At 36.9% G+C, this 22,931-nt stretch overlaps 4 protein-coding genes and 1 non-coding gene across 7 annotated transcripts; 1 reads left to right on the plus strand and 4 right to left on the minus strand.

The window, feature by feature from the left end:
* Positions 1-1,542: 1,542 nt before the first annotated feature.
* Positions 1,543-5,314, plus strand: LOC108831958 (T-complex protein 1 subunit eta). Its single transcript, XM_018605450.2, has 14 exons — positions 1,543-1,639; positions 1,721-1,981; positions 2,124-2,249; positions 2,333-2,536; positions 2,981-3,150; positions 3,242-3,377; positions 3,667-3,783; positions 3,893-4,012; positions 4,103-4,201; positions 4,295-4,384; positions 4,489-4,576; positions 4,663-4,751; positions 4,847-4,921; positions 5,008-5,314. The coding sequence occupies exons 1-14, from the start codon at positions 1,625-1,627 to the stop codon at positions 5,089-5,091; spliced, it is 1,674 nt and encodes a 557-aa protein (XP_018460952.1). The 5' UTR covers positions 1,543-1,624; the 3' UTR covers positions 5,092-5,314.
* Positions 5,226-6,837, minus strand: LOC108831959 (E3 ubiquitin-protein ligase PUB24-like). Its single transcript, XM_018605451.2, has 2 exons — positions 6,494-6,837; positions 5,226-6,314 (listed from the first exon to the last, which is right to left on the minus strand). The coding sequence occupies exons 1-2, from the start codon at positions 6,831-6,833 to the stop codon at positions 5,323-5,325; spliced, it is 1,332 nt and encodes a 443-aa protein (XP_018460953.1). The 5' UTR covers positions 6,834-6,837; the 3' UTR covers positions 5,226-5,322.
* A 1,184-nt stretch (positions 6,838-8,021) lies between these two features.
* LOC108831962 (myosin-binding protein 7-like) lies at positions 8,022-10,420 on the minus strand. 2 transcript variants are annotated; one of them, XM_056987786.1, is made up of 4 exons: positions 10,116-10,420; positions 8,624-10,024; positions 8,463-8,509; positions 8,022-8,310 (listed from the first exon to the last, which is right to left on the minus strand). In XM_056987786.1, exons 2-4 carry the CDS (start codon positions 9,812-9,814, stop codon positions 8,208-8,210), a joined length of 1,341 nt encoding a protein of 446 aa, XP_056843766.1. In that variant the 5' UTR covers positions 9,815-10,024; positions 10,116-10,420; the 3' UTR covers positions 8,022-8,207. The 2 variants fall into 2 exon arrangements, with proteins under 2 accessions (XP_056843766.1, XP_018460956.2); XM_018605454.2 differs by lacking the exon at positions 10,116-10,420 and having other exon boundaries at positions 8,624-10,101.
* Positions 10,421-10,586: 166 nt separating this feature from the next.
* On the minus strand, positions 10,587-10,659 carry TRNAR-CCU (transfer RNA arginine (anticodon CCU)). The gene has a single exon. It is a non-coding gene; the product is annotated as a tRNA-Arg (tRNA).
* Positions 10,660-10,924: 265 nt separating this feature from the next.
* Positions 10,925-20,730, minus strand: LOC108831964 (ubiquitin C-terminal hydrolase 13). 2 transcript variants are annotated; one of them, XM_018605456.2, is made up of 32 exons: positions 20,571-20,728; positions 20,363-20,426; positions 20,077-20,209; positions 19,836-19,993; positions 19,490-19,755; positions 19,175-19,393; positions 18,998-19,106; positions 18,797-18,912; positions 18,438-18,536; positions 18,235-18,344; positions 18,002-18,076; positions 17,379-17,457; positions 17,144-17,290; positions 16,974-17,054; positions 16,750-16,869; positions 16,432-16,554; positions 16,039-16,116; positions 13,873-13,961; positions 13,642-13,750; positions 13,499-13,567; positions 13,302-13,409; positions 13,045-13,100; positions 12,802-12,976; positions 12,591-12,692; positions 12,429-12,500; positions 12,274-12,339; positions 12,062-12,127; positions 11,844-11,927; positions 11,619-11,735; positions 11,429-11,503; positions 11,243-11,329; positions 10,925-11,152 (listed from the first exon to the last, which is right to left on the minus strand). In XM_018605456.2, the coding sequence occupies exons 1-32, from the start codon at positions 20,598-20,600 to the stop codon at positions 11,111-11,113; spliced, it is 3,324 nt and encodes a 1,107-aa protein (XP_018460958.1). In that variant the 5' UTR covers positions 20,601-20,728; the 3' UTR covers positions 10,925-11,110. The 2 variants fall into 2 exon arrangements, with proteins under 2 accessions (XP_018460958.1, XP_018460957.1); XM_018605455.2 differs by having other exon boundaries at positions 10,926-11,152; positions 20,363-20,429; positions 20,571-20,730.
* Between the last annotated feature and the right edge of the window lie 2,201 nt (positions 20,731-22,931).

The following is a 22,931-nucleotide window of genomic DNA, read 5'->3' on the forward strand; positions in this document are numbered from 1 at the left end:
AACAGTGCGTTATATGCGTTATATAGTAAGAATCCCGACCTTTTCTAAAAGACCTTAAGTCTTTTTTTTAAATGCTGGTTTGCAATTTGAATGAACGTTTGTCATAATAACTCTAGTGACTGGATTAATATGTGATTTTGGAACTGAATCGGATTAATAGATCTGAGGATGTTGGAGGCAAAAAAAACTGAGACATACCCTTGTGCTTAAAATTTGTACAGAACTTGAATAACCATGTCCCATACTTTCAACACCTTCAAAACCCAAAAACAATTCAATGAATAGTTAGTTGAGACAAAACGCGAAATCACTGCATAGACTTTCTTGTGAGAGAAATTTTCTTTAGAATTCTTGGGACACTAACCATTGATTAGAATTTGATAATTATCTACGCTTTCCAGTAGTAAGCTTAAACGTAGGAGACGACATGTGTCAATGATAATACACGAGATCCCATAGATAATTTTCATTCCCGCAGATGAGTTTAACGTCAAAGCAAAATAGGAATGGAAATAATAACAAAGAAAATTGTTGTCGAGAAGGAAGCTTAGTTTTCGATTTGATGGTTGGGTAATAGTTGTAGACCGAGAACTAAACTAAAAATCAGTGTAGAGAACAAAATGTGTGATGCAAGTAAATTTTTAATATAAAGGACAAAGAAGTTTTGTAGTATATAGTCCTATATACAATCGAAGACTATGAAAAACATAAAGTTTCTTCTTCGTACACGTATCAAATCTTCTCCTTCTCTCTTACAATCTTCCACAGTTACTACTATGTCTCTGCTCATCCCTTATCTCTCCCTGTTTGCAAACGGCAACCTCACCACGGATTTCGAGGTGAGTTTGGCCTTCGCAACTGGAGTTCCAGCCAATATAATGTTCTCACTAACTTTTTTCCCCCTCGTCTACGCTAAGTGCTGCCCCATCGATCTCGGATCAAGAACCCGCGACAGGAGACGGCAAGACTCGAATGGAGAGAATGATGACTCGGGTCCATCCATCGTCGACATGAAATCCTTCTAAGTGTTTCTGGTTCGTGGTAATGAGTTTGCTACGATCTTTATCTCCTTGCTGAGATGGGGATTCAAACTATATGTTGTTATTGTGGTTGTTTCTTGTCGACGATGTCAAGAGAAACTGTTCGAGAATGTCAAGAGAAACTGTTCGAGCATGCAAAAAAAAATTGTTAAGTTTCTTGACATTGAAGCAAATAAGGAAAGAAAGCGACGCATTAAATGATCCGTTTTTCTTAAACTCCTTCACAGAGCGACACGTGGATCCGAGCCTTCTCATGCATTCTCACCAAAATCGTTTAAGTAAAGCCTTAAAAATGCTTCTCCTTTAATATACAGGGGATTAAAGAAATCAATTGTAATATTTTACCCAATTAGAGGCCCAATAGGCCTGACCGCGTCAAATTTTCTGGGTTCAAAAAGAGAAATGGATCCGAATCAGTTGATCCGCTAACTTCCAGATTCATCGGTTCGACCGGCCGGTTTAGATCTAAAATCACTGGTTATTCGTATATGAAACACAAGACCCAAAATAAACCCTAAATCTCTCCCTCTCTTCTTCACTCCCTTCTCTCTTTCGTTTCTCCGTAGCTCATCCACGCATCTACAATGGCGTCGATGATGGTAAGTTGCATCTAGACTCTCTCTCTCTGAATACATATGTTCAGATACTGACTGATGTGAAATCTACTTTGTTTTGAGCAGCAACCACAAATCATACTGCTGAAGGAAGGCACTGACACTTCTCAGGGGAAAGCGCAGCTTCTCAGCAACATCAACGCCGTCACGGCCGTCGGCGACGTGGTTCGAACCACGCTCGGGCCGCGAGGGATGGACAAGCTCATCCACGACGATAAGGGATCCGTCACCATTTCCAACGACGGCGCTACCATCATGAAGCTCCTCGACATCGTTCACCCCGCCGCTAAGATCCTCGTCGACATCGCCAAATCTCAGGATTCGGAGGTGCGGTTTTGAATACTGATTTTAATCACCATTGAGCTGGATCATGGATCCTGGATCTTCAATATTTAGATGATGGATTGTAATCTAGTTATGTAGATCTTAGAGTGATGATTGAGTTGTTTTGATTTTGTCGTTGGATTAGGTTGGTGATGGGACGACTACAGTGGTTCTTCTAGCAGCGGAGTTTTTGAAGGAGGCTAAGCCGTTTGTTGAGGATGGTGTACACTCTCAGAATCTGATTAGGAGCTATCGTACTGCGAGCACTTTGGTTTGTGTTTACTGACTTCTCTTTAGCAATCACTAGATCTTTTTGTTAGTTACATTAATAAACCACTGTTTTGAACCATATAGGCGATTGAGAAGGTGAAAGAACTCGCTGTTAGTATTGAGGGGAAGAGTGTGGAGGAAAAGAAAGGTCTGTTGGCTAAATGTGCTGCAACCACTCTTTCCTCTAAGCTTATTGGTGGAGAGAAGGAGTTTTTCGCTACTATGGTTGTTGATGCTGTTATGGCTATTGGGGATGACGACAGGTTGAATTTGATTGGGATAAAAAAGGTAAAAAGACTTTTTTCCTTTTGAAGCTTTTTAATTGGACTTGCATTGGGTGTTAAGTTCATGTTACTTTATTTTTTTTTTAAATTTACTATGCATCTATGTATTTATGTGCAAACTTGTGTTTTGTTCTGTTTATCCTGCAACTTAAAGTCTGGCCATTAATGGATTTTTACAAGGCTTTGTCAAAGTCTAATAGGGTAGATTTCTTTCAGTTTTCTAGTTGCATTCCGCTTCTAGTCACTGCATTCCATTTCCAAGTTCCAGTTAGATTTGGGGAAGTGGGAATGGGCATAGCGCTACATGGTATAAATGATTGCATCTATAAAAGATTTTGTCTTAGATTGGGAATATTCAAGATACAAATCGTATAAATGAAATTTCTATTTGTGCTTATGCAAGTCAGGTTAGTGATGCTTGGAAAGTGTTATGGTTTGTTTTCTGCAGGTTCCTGGTGGTAACATGCGAGACTCTTTCCTAGTTGATGGTGTGGCTTTCAAAAAGACATTCTCATATGCGGGGTTTGAACAGCAGCCAAAGAAGTTTCTTAACCCCAATATCCTCCTGCTTAACATCGAGTTGGAGTTGAAATCTGAGAAGGAAAACGCTGAGATTAGGTTGGAATTCTGGCTCATTTTTTGTTAAATTTTTTCTTCAGTTAAGCATCTATATGCCTTATTTGACTTGACTCCTCTCATTTGTTAACAGGCTGTCGGATCCGTCACAGTACCAGTCAATAGTCGATGCAGAATGGAATATCATCTATGACAAGCTGGACAAATGTGTCGAAAGTGGAGCGAAAGTTGTTCTTTCTCGATTGGCTATTGGTGATCTAGCTACTCAGGTCTGTCGATTCCTAATTTCTCGATTGGCTATTGACAGTCTTTCTTTATTTCTTGAGAGTTGGACATCTTTGAGGCACAATTGCATTGGTTGATTATAGGTACCATGTTCTAGCATCTGTAGATGTTTTATTCGTCAGAAACCTATCATATTCGTTGCTCTTGTTAATAAGTATTGTTCAGAGCCATATCTTGCATCTTTTTGTTTGATTTTCGTATTAATCAAGAGAGTGCTTGAGCCTTGACTGTGTTTTCCTCATTTAACTGAAGACTGTTGGCATATTTTTTCAGTACTTTGCAGATCGTGATATCTTCTGCGCCGGCCGTGTAGCAGAAGAAGATCTTAATCGCGTGGCTGCTGCGGCTGGAGGAACAGTCCAGACAAGTGTTAACAATATAATACCCGAGGTTAGTGGAAAATGAATTTCTTTGCTTGCTATCTAGATATGCTTACAAGGTTTCAGCGACTTGTTAATTATATTCCTTTGATTCAGAGGTTGGTTTTAATCTCATGCAGGTTCTCGGAACTTGCGAGATATTTGAGGAAAAACAAGTTGGTGGGGAGAGGTTTAACATATTCAGTGGTTGCCCTTCAGGGCGAACAGCAACTATTGTCCTCCGTGGTGGAGCTGATCAGGTAAACAACTAATAATGAAAAAGGGTGAAATGATGAAACGAAAAAAACCCATCATTTTAATATGATTTTCCTTCGAAACGTTAATGGCAGTTCATCGAAGAAGCTGAGCGGAGTTTACATGATGCGATTATGATTGTGAGAAGAGCTGTGAAGAACTCAACTGTTGTTCCTGGAGGTGGAGCTATAGATGTGAGCATCCTTCATCCACCAACGATTTGATTTTTAAAACTTTGCAGACAGATTTATAACATGGACAATGAAAGAGACTGTTCCTTGTTGTAGATGGAGATAAGCAAGTACCTGAGGCAGCATTCGCGAACAATTGCCGGGAAGTCTCAGCTTTTCATCAACTCGTATGCAAAGGCCCTGGAGGTACACTTCTGGTTGATTTGGATGTTTTGCTTTTGTTGTCCCTCTTGATTTCTGAATATCCCATAACTGCTATGCTCGTATCAAAATTGTGTGTGTAATCACAGGTTATTCCACGACAATTATGTGACAATGCTGGATTTGATGCGACTGATGTCCTGAATAAATTAAGACAAAAACACGCCATGCAAAGCGGTGAGAACTTTCACGGTCACAAGCTTGATGTATGAATCATTTTGATAGGCAGCGTTATCTCATTTATCATGTCTGCGTTATAACAGGTGAAGGAGCTCCATATGGGGTGGACATTAACACTGGTGGAATAGCTGATTCATTTGCTAACTTCGTCTGGGAGCCTGCAGTTGTAAAGGTATTGCAATATTCTACAAGTGTATACTTGTGAATGTTCTCTTTTGTGTGAATATGATTCATATGATCGGTTGTTTCCCTTTGCTGCTGTGGCAGATTAATGCTATAAACGCTGCGACTGAAGCAGCTTGCCTTATCCTTAGTGTGGATGAAACTGTGAAGAACCCAAAAGTAATTAACATTTGCTCTCATTCCTTCTTTTGTATGTTTCGAGAATGTGTGAAGTGTGTTCATAATAATTGTATAAAAAAATGCAGTCTGAGAGCGCACAGGGAGATGCCGCAGGTGCTATGGGAAGAGGACGCGGTGGAGGTCGTGGCCGTGGTATGAGAAGGCGATAAGTTTTCTTTATCTCAAGGCAAAACTTGCTGTCGTCTCTCTATTTAGTTTTATTGAATTTTTTGATCTTGAAATTAAAAAGGCTAGTATGATGTTTGTGTTTGTTTGACGTATGTTCATACAATTTGTGACACTGGAGAAACTATATTTGCTTAACTAGATCAAGACAAGGATGAATCAATCATTGTATCAAAATTCAGTTAGTGATATATCTCTTAACTATAATTATTGCTCTAAGAGTTCAGAAGCTTAGTAAGTAGAGGTACATCAATGCATGGAAACTTCTTCCACTCATCAAAGTGATCTCTGAGTATCTCTTTCGCTTTCTCTTTCAAACTCAAACCACAGTCAACTCTCAAGAAAGAACGAAGCTTCTCCACCGTCCCAACGCAAACCATCTCTGCCACCACCGCGTTCTCCGGGGAGAATCTGGACAATGTGCTCAGGATAGAGAGAGCTCTATCGTCTGCTGCAGTCGAAACCCACAGCACCCGTTTTGTCACAATCGCAATCCCGCCTCCATGAGCAAGCATCTCGGCTCTACCATCTGCGCAACAACATAAACGAGACAAGACTCCCAACACAAGTTCAGTGGTTCTCTTCTCCCCGCTGTAGCTTATTTCGAGTTCGATGAGCTGGGAAACCGCGCCGAGATCCACGAGGATGGTTCGGTTCCGGCTCCAAGAAGAGGTCTCTAGAAGAATCATCAGCGCTGCAGTCACACCACGTTTAATAACCAAGCTGCGATCAAGTTTTGACCTCACGTTTGAACTCGATGGTTGTGACGTAGCGCTCACGCTAGGGTTAGTGAGACTGAAACTAGTTACTACCTCCTTGAGAAAACCTATGATCCCTTTGAAAACCTCGACGATGTGAGAGGAAGCATTTCCCGTTAGATTCCTCAAGAGCACGATCAAGTAAGCCTTGTTGATGAAGTCTTGTTGGTGTAAGATCAAAGTCAACGATTCCAAGATTTTATCGTTTTCGATCAAGAGTGCTCTTGCATCGTTTAATGGAACACCGATCAAGTGAAGAAGACGAAGAGACTCATCTAGCTGCTCTTTGATACGACGTTGTCCCTCCTCTTCTTCTTCTTCACGAGTACACTTGACAATGAACAAGATCAAAGACCTATGTACGCCTGCTTCACACATCATTCTCCTGTTTGTCTCTCCCTCCATAGCCAACACTTCAAGCTTCTTCAACGTATCTTCTCTTCCTAATGCTGTTCAATATAAAGTATAAACCGAACCAAATGTTAATACTAAACGATCGGTATAAGAAAATTCAAGCTCAACAAATATAAATTTGGTCCAATTGAACAGGTTTGTTTAAATAACTAACATAAACCGAAGATTGAAATAACCGAACCAAACTGACTTGTCGGAAAACTCGACACATTACCTTCTACTCCAAACTTTTTGAGATTCTTGATCTCCTCGAGGACGTTAAGCTTCCCCGGAGGAGCTCTAGGAGTAGGCATTCTAACAACGCCACACATTTCGTTCTCGACGCACCAATGTTGGATCAGACGGCGAAGCGTATGGTTAGGAGTAAGATCGGAGTCGAAAGGAAGAAGCTGCTTAGTCACGGGACAAGATGGAACCCTCTCTAACCACTGAACGATACTTTGACGGTCGTATGTGATGCCAGTAACGGCCGTGACTGGATCTTTCATAATCTCTAGTGAAATAGGGCAGAGAAAGTAGTTAGGGATCTCGATCTCTTCCTCTACATGATCCATTTGAAAAAAGAAAAAGAAAACGTGTGTATGGTTTTGTAGTAAAGTTGTGTGTATATAATATAAGTGGTGGAGGGACCAGGTAAGAGGTGGCGAATGCAATTACTTGGGACAGACTTTGTCGAAAGGTCTTCGCTTTGAAATCCACTATCAAACACAGACACGTGTTCTATTTTGTATCTCAATCAAATCAATAATCACGCATCTTATATGGTCCAAGTAAGTTACAATTCAACGGTTGGATTGCTATAGTGAACATGTTAGAAAATTAAATTTAGTTGTGCTGCTATTTTAGAGTAGAAAAATTTTTAACGTGTAAATAAGTGTGAGTTGGGATCATTAGCGCCACATGTTACGTTCCAAAGATTTCATGTTTGTTTCTTTTTAGGACTAGATACAACAAATGTTTTATTTGAATTAATATAATGAAGCATGTTTAATCTAATTAGAATGTGTAGATTATTTGAAATTAGGATGTGTAGGTTATTTGAAATTAAAAAAAATTTAACAATTGAAATTGTTATTTATATCCGTGTGTATGAAATGAGCACAGAAAAATCATGAGCATGTATCTTATTTTACAACTTGCATCAAAAAGGCCAGTCACATCAAGAAATCACGTGGTGTTGAATCGTGTCCCAGGAAGACTCGTGAGTCGTGACAGAAAACATGTGTCCATTAGAATGATCGGTTGTCTGGTATACGCACGCATCATATATGACCGACTGACTTGTACAAGTAGAACATTCTGAAGATGCATGCAATTGATCACTTTATTTCCAACTACGACAGATACCAAGACTTGCGAGTTTTCCCTTGCCTACCTAGGTAGATATTTATTCCACATTTACATGAGACTTTTAGTCGAACTTGGGCTATAGGCGTGCGTGTTAGCATGAATTTTCAACTGGAGAAGAAAGGCTCGTCGGAGCGCAATTCAATCACTTTCTTTCTAACTACACGACAGATACCGAGGCTTGCGAGTTTTCTCTGGCCTATTGGTCTAGAACTTAGACTAAGGAGACCCATCTAACTCTAGCAATTTTTAAGATCAGTCCTTTATACTATTCACATTCCAAGTTTGCGGATGTTGAATTTAGATACCAATATGTTGGTTTGAACTTGAGTGGTAATCTGCCTACACAATTAACAAGTCTAACAAACAGAACATGTGTTCGAGAAAATAACAAGAAAAGAAAAAAAAATCATGTAAGAAACCATACAAAGATTGTATAGCCTCTCGGTTACAAAAACATTCTTCAACCCCATTCTTTATACAAACACTTGAAATTTTGGGGACAAAAGAATGCAAAAATTGACTTGGGATTGTAGAGTCAGGAAAGTGGTTTTGTTTGCTTGAATGGATTAGATTATGTTTCACACTTGCGTGCTCCTGAGACATCGCCAATTCCGTGATCGAGGGACCTTTTCTAGAACCACTTGCAGGCCCATGTTGTTTGCTGACATCCCATACATGTACCTACACCATTTTCATTTCGAACAGAGATGAATACAAGTTACAAAAATCACCTCCTTAAACACCAACAGTACCTTCTCAAACAAATTTTCATGTATAGCAAATAATCTATGCCAAATAGAAACTAACCAAAGGTTTGTTTACAGACTACTTACTTGCTTCGACGAGCCTTTCTTCTCCAGGAAACAAAAGATGTGATCCACTGCATACCACAATAACAATCAAAAGATCAACTTAAGAGTGTGCGAGACACAAGCTTCCTATCACTGTACTTAGTCTTAAATAACGAAAAACATGACAACTACTCAAGAACCACCTTAAAGACTGGCGTAAAAGTCAATGACCCAGCAGTGGATGCTGGCAACCTCCGTTGAGGGACAACTTCCTTCGACAAATGCTGAGCGAGTTCTTTCAACAGTACCATCTGAGCCTTCTCGGTCCTCATAGAAAGAAGCGCTTCTTTCATAGATTCCCTGTCAGCCTCCAGCGCCTGTAGCCTCATGTATAGTTTCGTTATATCCGGATCACCGTGTTGAACCACATTGTTAACAACGGAAGTTTCAGCCTCTAGCTTCTGCTCAGTCACACCACTGTGATGGCCATGGCCAGAGTCAATAGTATAAACTCTATCACTCATCTCATCTCCTACATCCAACGAGCCACCTTTACATTCATCTTCATCATTCTCTGTATATGATGAGACATATTCCACTTTCTTAGAGATGCATCTTTCAGACCTAGGCGATTCAACAAAAGCTTCATCTCTGAAATGTCGATGACGACGAGGCCTAGGACTCTGACCAACCAAGCTAGGATTAGGATTAGTCTCCTCCATCTGGCTAATCCTCTGATCCAAACTCCTCAAATGAACTCTCCCACGCGGCGAATCGGCCGGTGGATAGTTCTCATCATCATCAGCAACAACATAGATATCATCAACCTCTAAAAGATCTTGAGTCTCATTTATATTATTACACTTCAAAGAAGGATACTCATACTCATAACCATCAGGACTAATCAAACCATCATCAACAACATCAACAACATCTTCTCCGTCCATAATGATACCATAACTCATCATCCTATGCTTATAGCCCTGAGCTTCGCACTCGAGAGCCAAGATCGCCTGCTCTCTTTGATTAACCAACTCTTCCAACGCAGATATCTCCTGGAGATCGTGCTCCATCCTCTCACCGGCGTAGAGCTTGTACTGCCTCAGCTCCATCTGAAGCTCGGCCTTGTCGTGCTGCAGCCTCTGCATCACGCTCATCGACTCGTCCGCGGCCGAGGAAGCCGCGTTACGCTCTTTCTCGAGCTCGTCGCAGAGGTCCTGGATCGATTGCTGCTGGCTTGTGACGGTTTGGCGGAGCAGTTCGCATTCGTTCTCGATGTGGACTTTGGGATTGGTGGAGGATGATGATTGGTTGTTATTATTAGTCGAATGGCATACACAGTCGCAGCATTTGGTTAGATCTCTGGACGGAGATGATGATGATGAGGACTCCATTATTGATTCTAATTTAAAAAAAAAAAAAAAAGCTAATCCGAAGATTTTCTCACAAGGACGCTATAGAAATTACAGATTAAGCTCTATAGATTGAATTGCGAGAAATGATTAGAAGAAATAAAAAAATACAACAACCGTTGTGCTTCTGCTGATGATGCTGCTTTCTAGGAATGATGATTTTTCTCGGGAAAACAAATAGTTTCGCCGATTCTGCAGGAAACACGAAACTTCTAGTGAAATTAGATCAGCTAGAGTCTCAATTAGAGAGAAGAAATACGAAAGCAGCAAGTTGAAGCCTTACCTCTCGACGACGGACCCCAGAAAATGTGTTTTTTTTTTCCCTTTCAGAAAACCAAAATCAATTAAACAAATAAAAGGTGGAAAATGCCGTAATTAGAAGCTTTGAAATTAGCAAGATATGGAAGATAAAATATATTTTTTTTCTGGTTTTTGAAAGAACCCTAAAATACTCTTCCTTATTTGTTCTTTAGAAAATATTTTTTCTGGCGCAGGAAGTTTTGAGTTTAGTTTGTTATCTCCAAGGAGATGGTGGTGATTGCGTTGACATGGAATGGCTAAAGATTATTAGTTATTTGTGAGGTGTAATTTACCTCAACCAAAAAAAAGAGAGTACATGGCGGCATGATCTGGATTTTACACAGGAATATAAAACCTCTCTCAGATGTGGCGGCATGATTCGTTTTGCTTCCTCTTTTAAGTGTGGAAAATCGTTTTTAAAAAATCTACGCGCCAAAAAAAAAAAAAGTATCTACGCGCCAGGTAGGGGTCGAACCTACGGCCTTCCGCTTAGGAAACGGACGCTCTATCCACTGAGCTACAGGCGCTGTTAATGACTAAGATAGTCGTAATATTGTTAATAATGATATTTGATATTCCATTAAAAGAGCAAGAGAGGAAGCAATTAGCAGCAAGAAATCAACACACAAAACCGTAGAATATATATGGAAATATTCTAGAACAATGAAAAAACTGTACCTGAGAGTACAATGGAAAAAACGGCGCTTCTATTTTCAAAATGATAATTTTTTTTTGGCAGTGGATAAAATTAGAGAGCCTCACACAATACCAAATATTAACATCAAGTGAGTAGAGAGGTCTCCGAAGCAAAATAGACCCCTATCACACTTTACTACCGTCAGTACTATAATCTACACCTGTCTTCCCTGAAAGATACATATTCCATTTTTGGTTATTGTGAAAATCTAAACTGGGACTCTCCTACATCCTCAACCCATCACACCAAAAAAGGGTAGCAAGTCTCCTCTCTTGCTCCTCCTAATTGTATATTTTCATCGGCTTCTCATATGCATGCCGATTCTACAACCAGAGCACTCAAAACATATTATTAACAAAGTTCCAAGAGAGAGAGAGTGAAAGAGCTTAGTGGACAGAGATCGCTTCTGTTACCTGATTTGCAGCATAAGCCCTTTTAGGAGAATTATCAACGTGCTCCAACCCAAGATACTGCTCCCATGCACCATATACATCCTTTCTCTGTTTCCGTACATTTAAAGTTCCCGAAAAGTAAAAGACGGTTCAATCTCGGTTTTCTTTGGCTCGAGTAATAAGCAAAAGGATAATAAGTTGATTTACCTGAAAGCGATTATAAACTACATCTGTGTCCTGCAAGTAGTCCGGACGTCCCAACGAAAATGAAGCAAACTTCCACTATATTAAAAAAAAAAATTAGTTAACAATAATTCAATTCAGCCACCAATAATAACGACAAACTTATTAGCATTTCAGTAGCATTATCAAATACGAAAAAGACATGCATGCATACCTTGGCAAAGTCCTCATCAGGGACACGGAGTTTCTTTTGGATACGGGTCTTGATTTCTTGTAAAGTTTCACCTTCGTGTATTACCAAAAAGAAGGGATCTCCGAAATTTTGTACTTGCTGCAAAAGAAACAATGGTTAATAGTGCATTCTGACACCCTCCAAGACACCAGGACCCTCCCTCATATAACTTTAGAAGTAAAAGTAAGCTTTGACCGGGACTGCCACCTGATTTTGTGCGGTCTCTTTAGTAAAATGGTACACGTGAATTAATCGATCATTGGGGCCAATGTTCTTCTCTTCCTCAGGTATCTGTGATTCCACAAGATGTGTAAAAGAAGAAAGTCAGTATGTTTGAAGTTCATCATTACCTAGCGTAAGAACTTGCAACTATATTTAATCAGTGCAGCTCAAACACAACTATTCATCTCAAGCAGTGAATATACCTCCTCTGCTCGTAAAGTCCAGTACTGATCATTGATATTCTCAATTCTTTCGGTAGATGGAAAGATCTGCAAAGCGTATCCGAACACATTGGATCAAAAATTTCCAAAGAATGCTCAGCACACGGAATGTGGAACGGTTTACAAAGACATCATGTTACAGTAGTAAAGAAAAAAAGAATAACTACATAAAAGACAAGAATTTAGCCTGTTACCTTGTAGATCTTGTGGAAAAACACCTCAAGCAACCTCAGTTCTGCATCCTGATGTGAAAGCTCCACCTGATGCACACGTGTAGATTTTTTCACACGGAACAGAGTCCATAAAAGAAAAGCCGTTAATGTGGCTAACACAAAAGCCTTATAACCACCTTTGTTTTAAGTTCATTAATAACATCTCCGATAGTACTCTTCTTATGCAGTCTGATATTGTGGATTACCACCTGCAAATTTAATAGTTATTAAGGCTTGAAAGACAATAACGTGTATTGAAGAGAGCTAAGTTGCACCATAAGTATAAGTTCAACACGTACTTCGTCCTTTGTGGTATGATGGAAAGCTACTTTTAGAGTCTTAAGACGTTGCAGTTCTGGAAGAGGAATGTCCAGAACTTCATAATACAAAATGTCAGACGCCTGAAAAAAAAAAGCATTTATAATAAGCAAATCCGCATTGAAATAGACAATAAGAGAATATATAAACTCAATCACCTAGTTGATAAAAAATAAAAATAAACTCAATCACCTGATTATGGTGAGCTAACATATCTGAAAGATCTACTTCACGGTATTTGGTAGGCTGAGGCATGGGTTGCTGGGAGTAGCAATTGTGAGAAGTAAGCCTAATTTTAGATGAATCATAAATGCCAAGTTTCTCAGCCAATCTTTCCACAACATCATCATAAGAATGCAGCTTTGACCTGAAAAGTAGAAGCATTATGAATCCCAAAAACTGGAATCATAATGTTGTACATAGAGAGCTACTTACAACTCCATAGTAAATTCATCTTCTTTTGGTTTTTCCAGTCTACGAAAACGCACCACCTACCAAACAACAAACAACATACCACCACATTAAGACACGAATCATCACACCTTGCAGGGTAATATTACTGGAACATTTTCCAACAGTACACAGAAAATAATACGTTGTATTCATATTTTTCAATTGACTGTTAGTATAGCTCTAACAAGACGTACCCTAGCCCAGTTCACTAATGCCAAAAGTGACCAGTATAATTCTACCTGTAGATTATGTACGTACTCCAAAAACGATGGCACATCCGGGTATGGACATTCATTCTCCTGGATGGAAATAGGTTTTTGATAGCAAATGATATCTCCATTTACAATCTGAACACGAGAAAGCCATTTAAGAAAAAAAAAAAAAAAGAGACCAAATCATAAATCATTACAGTTCGTAACAAAGAGAGCAACATTACTTGGGATAGTCTGAAAGAAGTCTTCTTATCTAGATGCTCGCACATTACACTAGGTTCAAACTGTATTTCCTGAAAATGGGAGCGAAAGGTTTCATGGCCTTTAACATGAAGAAAAGGTAGAATTAAAAGGCACCAGCCCCTACCTCAAAAAGTTCTATTTCCTCATCAGGAGAAAAGCCAGCCATTTGATTCAGTTTCCCTACTATATCCATGGGCTTACTGGAACTTTTCACCATGAGCCTGCCAACATATCTGCACCATATGGACAAGTTTGTAACAACGATGGAAGATACAAGTTTGTAATATTATAGGAGTAATATACCACCTTGGTTTGTACATATGTCAAAGTGGAAATTGGTGGATACCAGAATTACCTTAGTAATTCATTCTCAGGGTCATAGAGCTTAAAGAAAAGGAGAATGTCTTCAGGTGACTTGTCTGGGGGAGGAACCGGACGCGCATCCTAAACAATGCAAGAATTAGTAAGACTATTAGTTATTTCTCTTTGACCAATTCGTTTCAGAATCTCATTCAAAGAATTAGACTCAACAAATAAACTGGGCCAACATCTATACTATTAAAGTACAAGCACATTTGGATTTTTTACTAAACATGCCCTTTCTTTAACTCACATTGCTTATTTCATTAAGGGCAATCAAGTAATATTAATAACTCATTTTTATTGGGTTATTTTTTTTTGATCCAGCCCACTGCCCACATCATCTCTCTTGGGCTATTTGGGCTGATTAAGAAATCAGATCCAATTCTTATTTTTTTCCCTAATTCTAATAATTTATTTTCAACCATTCTTAATATTTTGTGTTGTGAACAAAAATTAATAACTTAATTATTATGTTTTTTATTTTTAATATAATTTAAGCATTCATAAAAAAATTGAATTTTTTCATTGAAAAGTATAAATCTTTATTAAAAGTATATATTTTTTTATTAAAAAATTAACCACATAATAAAATTAATATATCAGAGTTATACTAACTTAATTCATTAAAAAATAAAATTTAATTTTCTAAACATAAATACTCACTAAACCTGGACGTTCGGATACTCATTCTGGTACGGATTGGTTCTTTCAGATATCGAGTTTTTCGGGTTTTAAAATTAAACCTCATTCGGGTTTTGAAATTAAACCTCATTCAGATATTATAAAATTTCGGGTTGGGTTCGAGTCGGGTCTTTCCGGGTCCGAGTGGATTCGGTTCTCATGCATAAGAACCTGCAAAATAACCAAATAACCAAAGTATTTAACGGGTTCAGTTATTTGTACTTAAAGTAACCAAAGTATCTGATTCGGTTCAAATTTTTGTATCCAGATTATTCAATAGTAACCAAAATATACTTTTTATACAGTTTTTTGGGTAAATTTTTATCCAAACTATCATATTTTATCCAAAAATACTCGAATTACTGAAAATAACTACTATAGTTAACTTATAAAATTAATTAAAAATTAAAATAATTATAAATATAATTATAACATATATTTTTAGATATATTTCGGATATCTTCGGGTACTCATTTGGTTCTCGGTTCGGGTCGGATTCGGGACCGGTTCTTCGGATATAGCAATTTAGAACTCATTCGGATATTTACCCCGGGTTTGATCGGGTTCGGGACCCTGATTTTTGGGTCGGTTTCGGGTTGGTTCTTCGGGTCCGAATATTGTGTTCTGGTCTATACTCTTTTAAAATGAAACACGATAAAGAAAAATAAAAAAGCTTAAATCTTTTATAAAAAACAAATATATAAAAATATGACATTTACTAAATATTTGTCAATTTAAAAAAAAATAAAGGAAAATAAACCCGCGCTTTCAAAGCGCGGGTCAAAATCTAGTCTATACTATTAAAGTACAAGCATGTTTTGGATTTTTACTCTTTTTACCCCTACCGAAGAACCTTTCCTTTGTATTCATTAAGGGTATTCTGGACATTCTGCGCCAATTTCTTCTTAATTATTTTTTGATTTGTCATTAATCACCGGTTTCCTAATTTAATTTCGGCCTGCGATTATTTCTTTGTTTGATACTGCATCGATTATTTCCATGTTTGATACTGTTATTAACCACCGGTTTTCTAATTCTAAAATTATTAATTTTGACAACAATCATTATCATTTAGAACGATTTTGAAAAATATAAATATATTTTAAACAAATTTCCAACTTATGATCACCGAATTTGTCTTATCATTAGAAAAAATCACAATATTAAAAATACCGGGTTACAAACCGGTAATTCGTTCAACCGCAGGTCCGAGTCGGGTTTCAAAACACCGATCAAAACTATAAAACTGTTATATTGATTTATATTTAAAATATCTAATTCAAAATTAAAAACCTAAAAATACATGTACAATATAGTTTTAACCGAACATAAACCCGGATATAAAACACATATATGAGACGGGTTATATAAATGCACATACAAGACGGATTATATAAATGTGATTATATAAAATTTTCACCAAATATAAATCCGCGCTTTGAAAGCGCGGGTCAAAATCTAGTGGAAGTATTATTACCAATCCACGCTCTATTTCCAAAAACAGCATTAGTTCAGCATTGTTTGCCTTGTTAGATGCCTCGCTTATCTGTCCAACCTACAATAAGATCTTCAGAATTAAGATTTTTAAAACAAAGAATTTGGAGAACAAGACACTTTCAGTTCGTGACAAGCAAAAGAGTACCTAGGCATGACAGTGTATGAAGAAACCCAAAAGGGCCTCCAGATTTAATAAAAGAATAATCACAACTAGTAATATGTCCTAGAGCAGATTATTATACACAGATAAATCTGTGACGGTTTTAATGTGTCGCATATCCAAAATGTTACATTACATAATTAAATAATCCTATATGAAAGAGGCAACCCCCGAATGCAAGAAAAGAAATATTTATAGAAAAAGGATAACTACCGTCTGTAGTTCTTCATGAGGTAATAGGGGACGGTTGGGACGATAAGTATGGTTTTGCCTCTCTGCCCAAATCCAGTACCGCTGAAGCTGAACCGGAACACCAAATTCTTTGGCCATCTCTTCCTACATGAGGACAAATTTTAAACAGTGTTATAGCTACATTTCCATAAGAAACTAGATAACCAGCAACACTGCAAAAATCCATTCTTCCAAGGTAGATTCAAGTTAACAAAAATAAATTTCTTCATAAAACCAACCTCCTACTGAGACTAAATTTTCTTTTAAAATTGGAACAAATAGAAAGATACAGGCATCTACCTTAAATTGTTGGAAGGGAGTCTGTTTCTGGATTCGAAAACTCTGAACTTTTTCATGATCAACAAGATCAAGATACATACTCTTTCCAATTTGCTCAGTGATGTCTTCATCTCTTGCGACCTGTTACAAAAAAGCATAAATTGCATTATTAACATCAGTATCAAATATATACCAGACCTATAAAAGAACACATTTTTGGACCCAATTTATGAAAAGTAGAAAACCTTGATTGTAGTGAAAAGGTGAGCTTGAGCCTTATATTTTCTTTTATCTTCCTTTTCTTCTTGCTCTTTTTTCAGCCTCACCTGTCAAGAACATGTGAAACTCATTCAGGCAAAACCAAGACAGATACGCAGAGAAAAAGAAAAAAAAAGCGTGTAACTGAATTTCTTACCCGTAAATGTTCTGCAACATCTTTTTTATCAACGTTGCATATTATTTTATCCTTGTCGCTTTCCCGGATATAAACAAGCATGTATGCGTTGGAATATTTTGTGAATTTAGAAGGTGGATTATTGACACCAGGATTATTTTGCGGCAACTGCAGAGGCACCAAATTCGAGAATACATGAAGTGAGGAAACTACGACTTACATAGCAAACATTAAAGTCCTAGTAAAAGAGCAGTACCTCTTCTTCACCCCCATATTGCTCTTCTAGTGCCCTGTTCACTTCTTCCTTCGTCACCCGTTCATCATCAAACTTATACCTATAAGAATTAGAAGTAACATGCAAGTAAAGCTTAAAGCAAATATGTTGATAAGTGCCAAAAACCCACGCCAGAAACCATAGGAAACGCAACAATTAGTTATCTCAACGATAAAATGGCAGAAAAGGCACACGAAAAAACTAAGAAGTTTATTTATACAGTAAATCTCATATATCCTCTAGACTATCTTTGAGAAGTGATTTTGCCACATGTCCTCTCTACAATCATTTTCACAAAAATAATATGACATGTATTAATATGACATGTCTTATTTTTTTTACTGCACAGGAAAACACCTAGTGAAACAAATATACTACACGCAAGTTTAGAGATGTGAATAAAAGATAAAAAGAAATCCAATAACATATCACATATCACAAAACATGACTTCAATCCTGCCAGCTTAAATGATGAGCAAACTAGGTTTCAATAAAATAACTTGATAGTTTACAATTTACAACACTTAATTAAGCATAATACTTGACCAAAAAATAAGTTAAGAATAATAGATACGGAAAAGCAGAGACAATAGAATGATACATACCATTGATCTGAGAGTGTTGGCCTAATAAAAGCATAATAGTGCCCTCCATGCACTCCTCCACTGTGGACTAAGACACTGCATAGAATGAGCAAGCACATCAGGCAACACAAAATAAAATTTAACTGTCCATATATTAAGTAAAACTAAGCTACATCAACCAGCTACCATGAGAAGGGAAACCTAGCAGAAAGTCAACTCAAGTTACAAAGCCAAGATACAGAGGAAATACATACCTATGGAGTGTGTAGAGATTACGAACACTCTTGTCAGCATCAGGGGATAGGTATTTTCTATTCTCTCTGTCGAGATCCAGGTGAAGAGGAAACTCATATCGATCGTTTATCTACAAATAAAGTTCCGTCAGCATTCAAAAACTGATATAAGTGTAAGCCTACAATAAAGTCAGCATGTAAGTAGTAGAACTTCAAATACTAACCTTCACCATTGTGTCTCGCATAAAATCATATTCAAACCTCTTGAGCTGAAGTTGAAGTACGGGTGCAAAGTCAGTGAACAGAACACCTTTTTTCGCATCCTGAAAACATAAATTTATTCAGATATATGATTATAAGTCGACTAAGTAACTAAGAATCAAATAAATTTTAATAAGTTCGAACAATACTAGTTTATAATGCTCTCTGTAAATTCATTTTATACTGCTTGATAGCATTTAGACACTATACAGATACTATAACATATAATATACAGACAACAATGGTTACCCAAATAAGGTTGACAATTACACAACATTCAGCTTTGGCAACATATTAAACAAAAAAGAAAAAGGCATCCAACCTGCAAACCATGTCCTTCTGCCTGGTATTTGTTGTCTCCTTCAAGGCGTTCAACTTCAACATACTTGTCAAAAGAAGCATATACATCTTTGCAGCCTTTCACAACAAGCTGGAGGTCTGCCAAAAGACAAAATTACACGGCTGTAAATTTAGTTTGATAAATAATAAGACAAGATATAGCTTAATGTTCAAAACTACATACCATAGAATGATTCTTTCCTTGTAGATTTGTAATCGACATTAATGCACGCAATGTAATTCATCTGGTGACCTTCAAATAGCTTCTGTATTGTTCCCTCCACAACAGTCCCCTTCAAAAAGCAAAAAAAAAAGAATCATTAGCTGAAAATAAAAGGCTACGCAGAAGAGGCAGGCATACCTTCATTTTGTCCTCAAGCTTTTCAGAAAGAACTCGGTTGAGTTCTTGAACATCATGTTGCATGAACGAATCATTCGTATCCCAACCAAAAGACTTTGTCAGCTCCTTTGTCCCTACACGGGTGTCATTATATTGAAGCTTGTAAAACAAACCCTGGAGCGCCAATGGGATACTAGCCGTAGGTGCATCAATCTCAGTTGTTGGCATGTGGTAAACAGCCTGCAAGGAAATAAATTGCATTATTCAGATGTATTTGGCGAAATCGTGATTTAGAAAAATTAAAAAAGAACAAAGCAAAGACATGCATCCACCCACCTTTCTGAAGTAAGGAATGTGGTATAATGTCTGTAGGAGAGAATTCATGTAACAGGTAGCACCTTGGTTCTTAAGTCCAACAAAACCAGTCTCTTTCTTTGAGTCATATGACAAGTAATCTATAACCTTCGGCACATCAACTTCAGCTTGGATCAGAAGAGTATCATTCACTAAATATCCACGAGTGGGATCATAGAGCTCGCTGAGATTCATGAATGATGTAAACCCCCAATCGCTTTCTCTTGCATTGAATTGATGTTGGGTCTCTGTACGTGCTCATTTAACGCATGCAGTAAGAGTGCTATATATATAATATATATGAACAAAACTAATCAGTTAAACATACCTTTTCTGATGGAATTTTTGCTGTTCATTTGATTCACTACAGCCAGGCTGAAGTGTGAATATCTGCTCCACCCGTAAGGCAAACTCGCAGCGTCAGCAACATCCAAGTACATGGACAAATGGTCGACATTGTTTCCTTTTGGAAAAATCAATAATCTCCTGAAAAGAGAAAAAAACATCAGTTCACACAAAATGCCACATCATGACAAAAAAATGAATCTTACAAGTGTATGAGCTATTACCATTTATAACCTCCAACAACAAATACATCAGAGTAAAGCCTCCTAACGTTGAGCCTGGTGAAACCTTGGGTGTACCACGTGAATTTCAGAGTGGGAATCTCCTCGGCTGGCGGATTCTCCTCAGGCTGAGCAACTACAAGAAAGCCACAAACCAAAAAAAAAAAGACAAAACCCTAGTGAACAGTGAAACATTATTTTCTACCCTCCCAGCATTATCCACAAGTGCTATAAACATCTGCACCATCCAATAAGAGCAGAAACGCGAGGAGAATACAAGAGACCTTACCTTCCATGGGCTGAGGTCCTTCGACCAAGTCAGAATGCGGAACGAGCATCTCCTCGTCCTTTTGCTGCTGTAAACGAAGTGCAAAGAATTAAAATCAGACTTCTAAACTCGTGTAAACCCTAATCTCACGACCCTATGATCAGAACCCCCCATCATGAACCCGACAAAAAATGACACAAAGACGATATAAGGTTAATCGGGAGATTACATCTAGCGGCGGCGTAGTCATCAGAGTCATTCCTCTGGAGCGATTGACGGTGGGATTGAGAAGTGAAAAAAGAGCGCCAAATAGAGAAATAATCAAAAGGGATAAGAAGGGAGTGAGGTAAGAACTTTGCAGAGGAGATCAGTCTCTGCTTTCTTTTACTGGAATGATTACGATATTTTTAACAAAGTTGAGGGTTTATTTTGTAATTAACGTATATTCTTTTTTCTTTCTTTTTTTTTTGGCAACTTAATTAACGTATATTCTTTGAGTTCAGATTTATGACAGGTACGACTTCTGAAGATCCTGAAACCAAATGAGAACTATCCACGTGTTTTCACTGTCACCGTAACCGTCACCATTGCTTTCAAGTAGGGCTGTGAATTTTGATCAAAGCCCGCGGATCCCGCCCCGTTTGATCCGCCGCGGAACGGATGCGGATCGAGCAATTTGAAAATTTTGAATTGCGGGTGCGGATGCGGGTTAAGATTATTTTAAGCGGGGCGGGTACGGGTTAGCCGAATATGAGTCGCTGGTATCCGCCAACCCGCATAATATAAATGCATTTTTAATATTATTTTTAAAAAATAATTAATATATAATTAAAATAATTATTTTTCGTAAATAATATATAAAATATATAAAATTTTATTTATTTTAATATTATTTTTTAAAAATAATTAATATATAATTAAAATAAATTATTTTTAATATAATTATTATTACCCGCGGGTCATGCGGTTTACCCGCGGATTTTAGCGGGGCGAGTGCGGATATAAGATATTTGGTTCGCGGGTTATGCGGGTCGGATTTTTGAATGCAAAATAATCATTTGATCCGTGGGTCGCAGGACGGGTTGACCCGCAAACCCAGGCCTACTTTCAAGTGTCTGAATAATTGTTTTTTGAATTTGATTAACATTTTCGAAAGGGTTTAAATTAGGTAAATAGAAATACAGATTTCATATAGTTTAGGAAAATATATAAAATATTTAATAATCTAAATTTTGTATATATTCATGTCATATTACAAATTAAAATGTGATTAATATACTAACAGTAGTATAATACACATACACTTTCATTTATAAGTTCTGTACCTTTTTACAAAATATTTAACTTTTATGTGTCACAATGATTGGAAAGTAATATATAATATGCATTTCTTAAGATTTTCAAATTGAAATACATATTGCTGAAAAAGCTAATTTTTTAACTGAATCTAAAACTGCAAATTTTAATTATCATATTTTGGACTTATTGTGCACATGAGGATCCTACTACTATGTCACATGGGAAGCACAAGCCCATGCATGTAAATCCAATGATGAAGATATCTAGTTTGTAGATTATCAAAGTTGCTTTCTCTGTGATATTTACGTACCAAGAGCAAGCGATGTCTGAGAAAAACAAGGCTGTTATTTGAAGGTGATAGGTACTATAGTCTATAGGAAGGAAGGTATACAAATTGATAAGCAGATTCCTCCCTTTTTTTTTTGTCAAACAACAGATTCCTCCTACATGCATATTTATTGTGGCTTTTTTCTTTCTTAGCATTCCCTTCTTAAAACTACCAATTACCCACGTCATCATGTGTATATACAAATTTTATATAGTAAAAACTCTATAAATTAAAATACTAAAATTACAAAAATTGATTAATTTATAGAGTTATTAATTGAAAAGAATTTTATTCTTAATTGTTTTTAGTGTAGAGGATGAAAAGAATATTTAATTCATAATATTATATATTTGTTAGAGTTTATAGATTTGAATTTTAATTATTTTTTATTAGAGTATTGATATGGTTTATGTATGATGAATACATATTATATAATACAAATTCACTTTCATGTGTAATTCAATAAAACTAAAATTAAAATTAGAGATAAAGTTCATTTTAGAAGAATATATATAAACTCATATGTATAGTAATTATTAATTTATGATTTAAATATTATTATCTTATAATTTTATCGAATATTATCATATTTACACCAAGATCGGAGAAATTTATTAATTTATAATGTTTATTAATTTATCGATTATTAATTTATTTTTCCCTATATGCTTGAATTTAGAATGAACAAGAAAAAGATAATCTAAACAAAAATCTTGTTATAACTTGAGTTCGGTCTCAAACAGAATGGTTAATATTTTTTGTCTGTTGTGGTGTTGGATTTAATTGCTAGAGTTTTCTCCATTTAAAATTGTGGTTCACAGTCTTGGTTTGGATGATTTTATTTGGTTTTGGTCTATTCTGGTAAAACCATCATAACAATTAAGTAATCACATAATGATTTTGGACCAAGTCTAAGTAAACATAAAATTTTGGCAAGTTTATAAAGTGAGTTAATGTATCTTG

The sequence above is a fragment of the Raphanus sativus genome, chromosome 6 (genome assembly GCF_000801105.2).
Source record: "Raphanus sativus cultivar WK10039 chromosome 6, ASM80110v3, whole genome shotgun sequence".
Lineage (NCBI taxonomy): Eukaryota > Viridiplantae > Streptophyta > Magnoliopsida > Brassicales > Brassicaceae > Raphanus > Raphanus sativus.

Coding starts and splice junctions, on each gene's coding strand:
- LOC108831959 (XM_018605451.2), bottom strand. CDS start 6,833: ATGGATCATGTAGAGGAAGAGATCGAGATCCCTAACTACTTTCTCTGC. Junction 6,315..6,493: donor CAAAAAGTTTGGAGTAGAAG/GTAATGTGTCGA, acceptor TATATTGAACAG/CATTAGGAAGAGAAGATACG.
- LOC108831962 (XM_056987786.1), bottom strand. CDS start 9,814: ATGGAGTCCTCATCATCATCATCTCCGTCCAGAGATCTAACCAAATGC. Junction 8,510..8,623: donor CTTTTACGCCAGTCTTTAAG/GTGGTTCTTGAG, acceptor TGTGGTATGCAG/TGGATCACATCTTTTGTTTC. Junction 8,311..8,462: donor AGAAAGGCTCGTCGAAGCAA/GTAAGTAGTCTG, acceptor AAAATGGTGTAG/GTACATGTATGGGATGTCAG.
- LOC108831964 (XM_018605455.2), bottom strand. CDS start 20,600: ATGACTCTGATGACTACGCCGCCGCTAGAT. Junction 13,962..16,038: donor TGGAAATAGAGCGTGGATTG/GTAATAATACTT, acceptor TGCATTGTTTAG/GATGCGCGTCCGGTTCCTCC. Junction 12,340..12,428: donor TTAATGAACTTAAAACAAAG/GTGGTTATAAGG, acceptor CGTGTGCATCAG/GTGGAGCTTTCACATCAGGA.
- LOC108831958 (XM_018605450.2), top strand. Junction 2,537..2,980: donor ATTTGATTGGGATAAAAAAG/GTAAAAAGACTT, acceptor TGTTTTCTGCAG/GTTCCTGGTGGTAACATGCG. Junction 4,013..4,102: donor TCCGTGGTGGAGCTGATCAG/GTAAACAACTAA, acceptor CGTTAATGGCAG/TTCATCGAAGAAGCTGAGCG.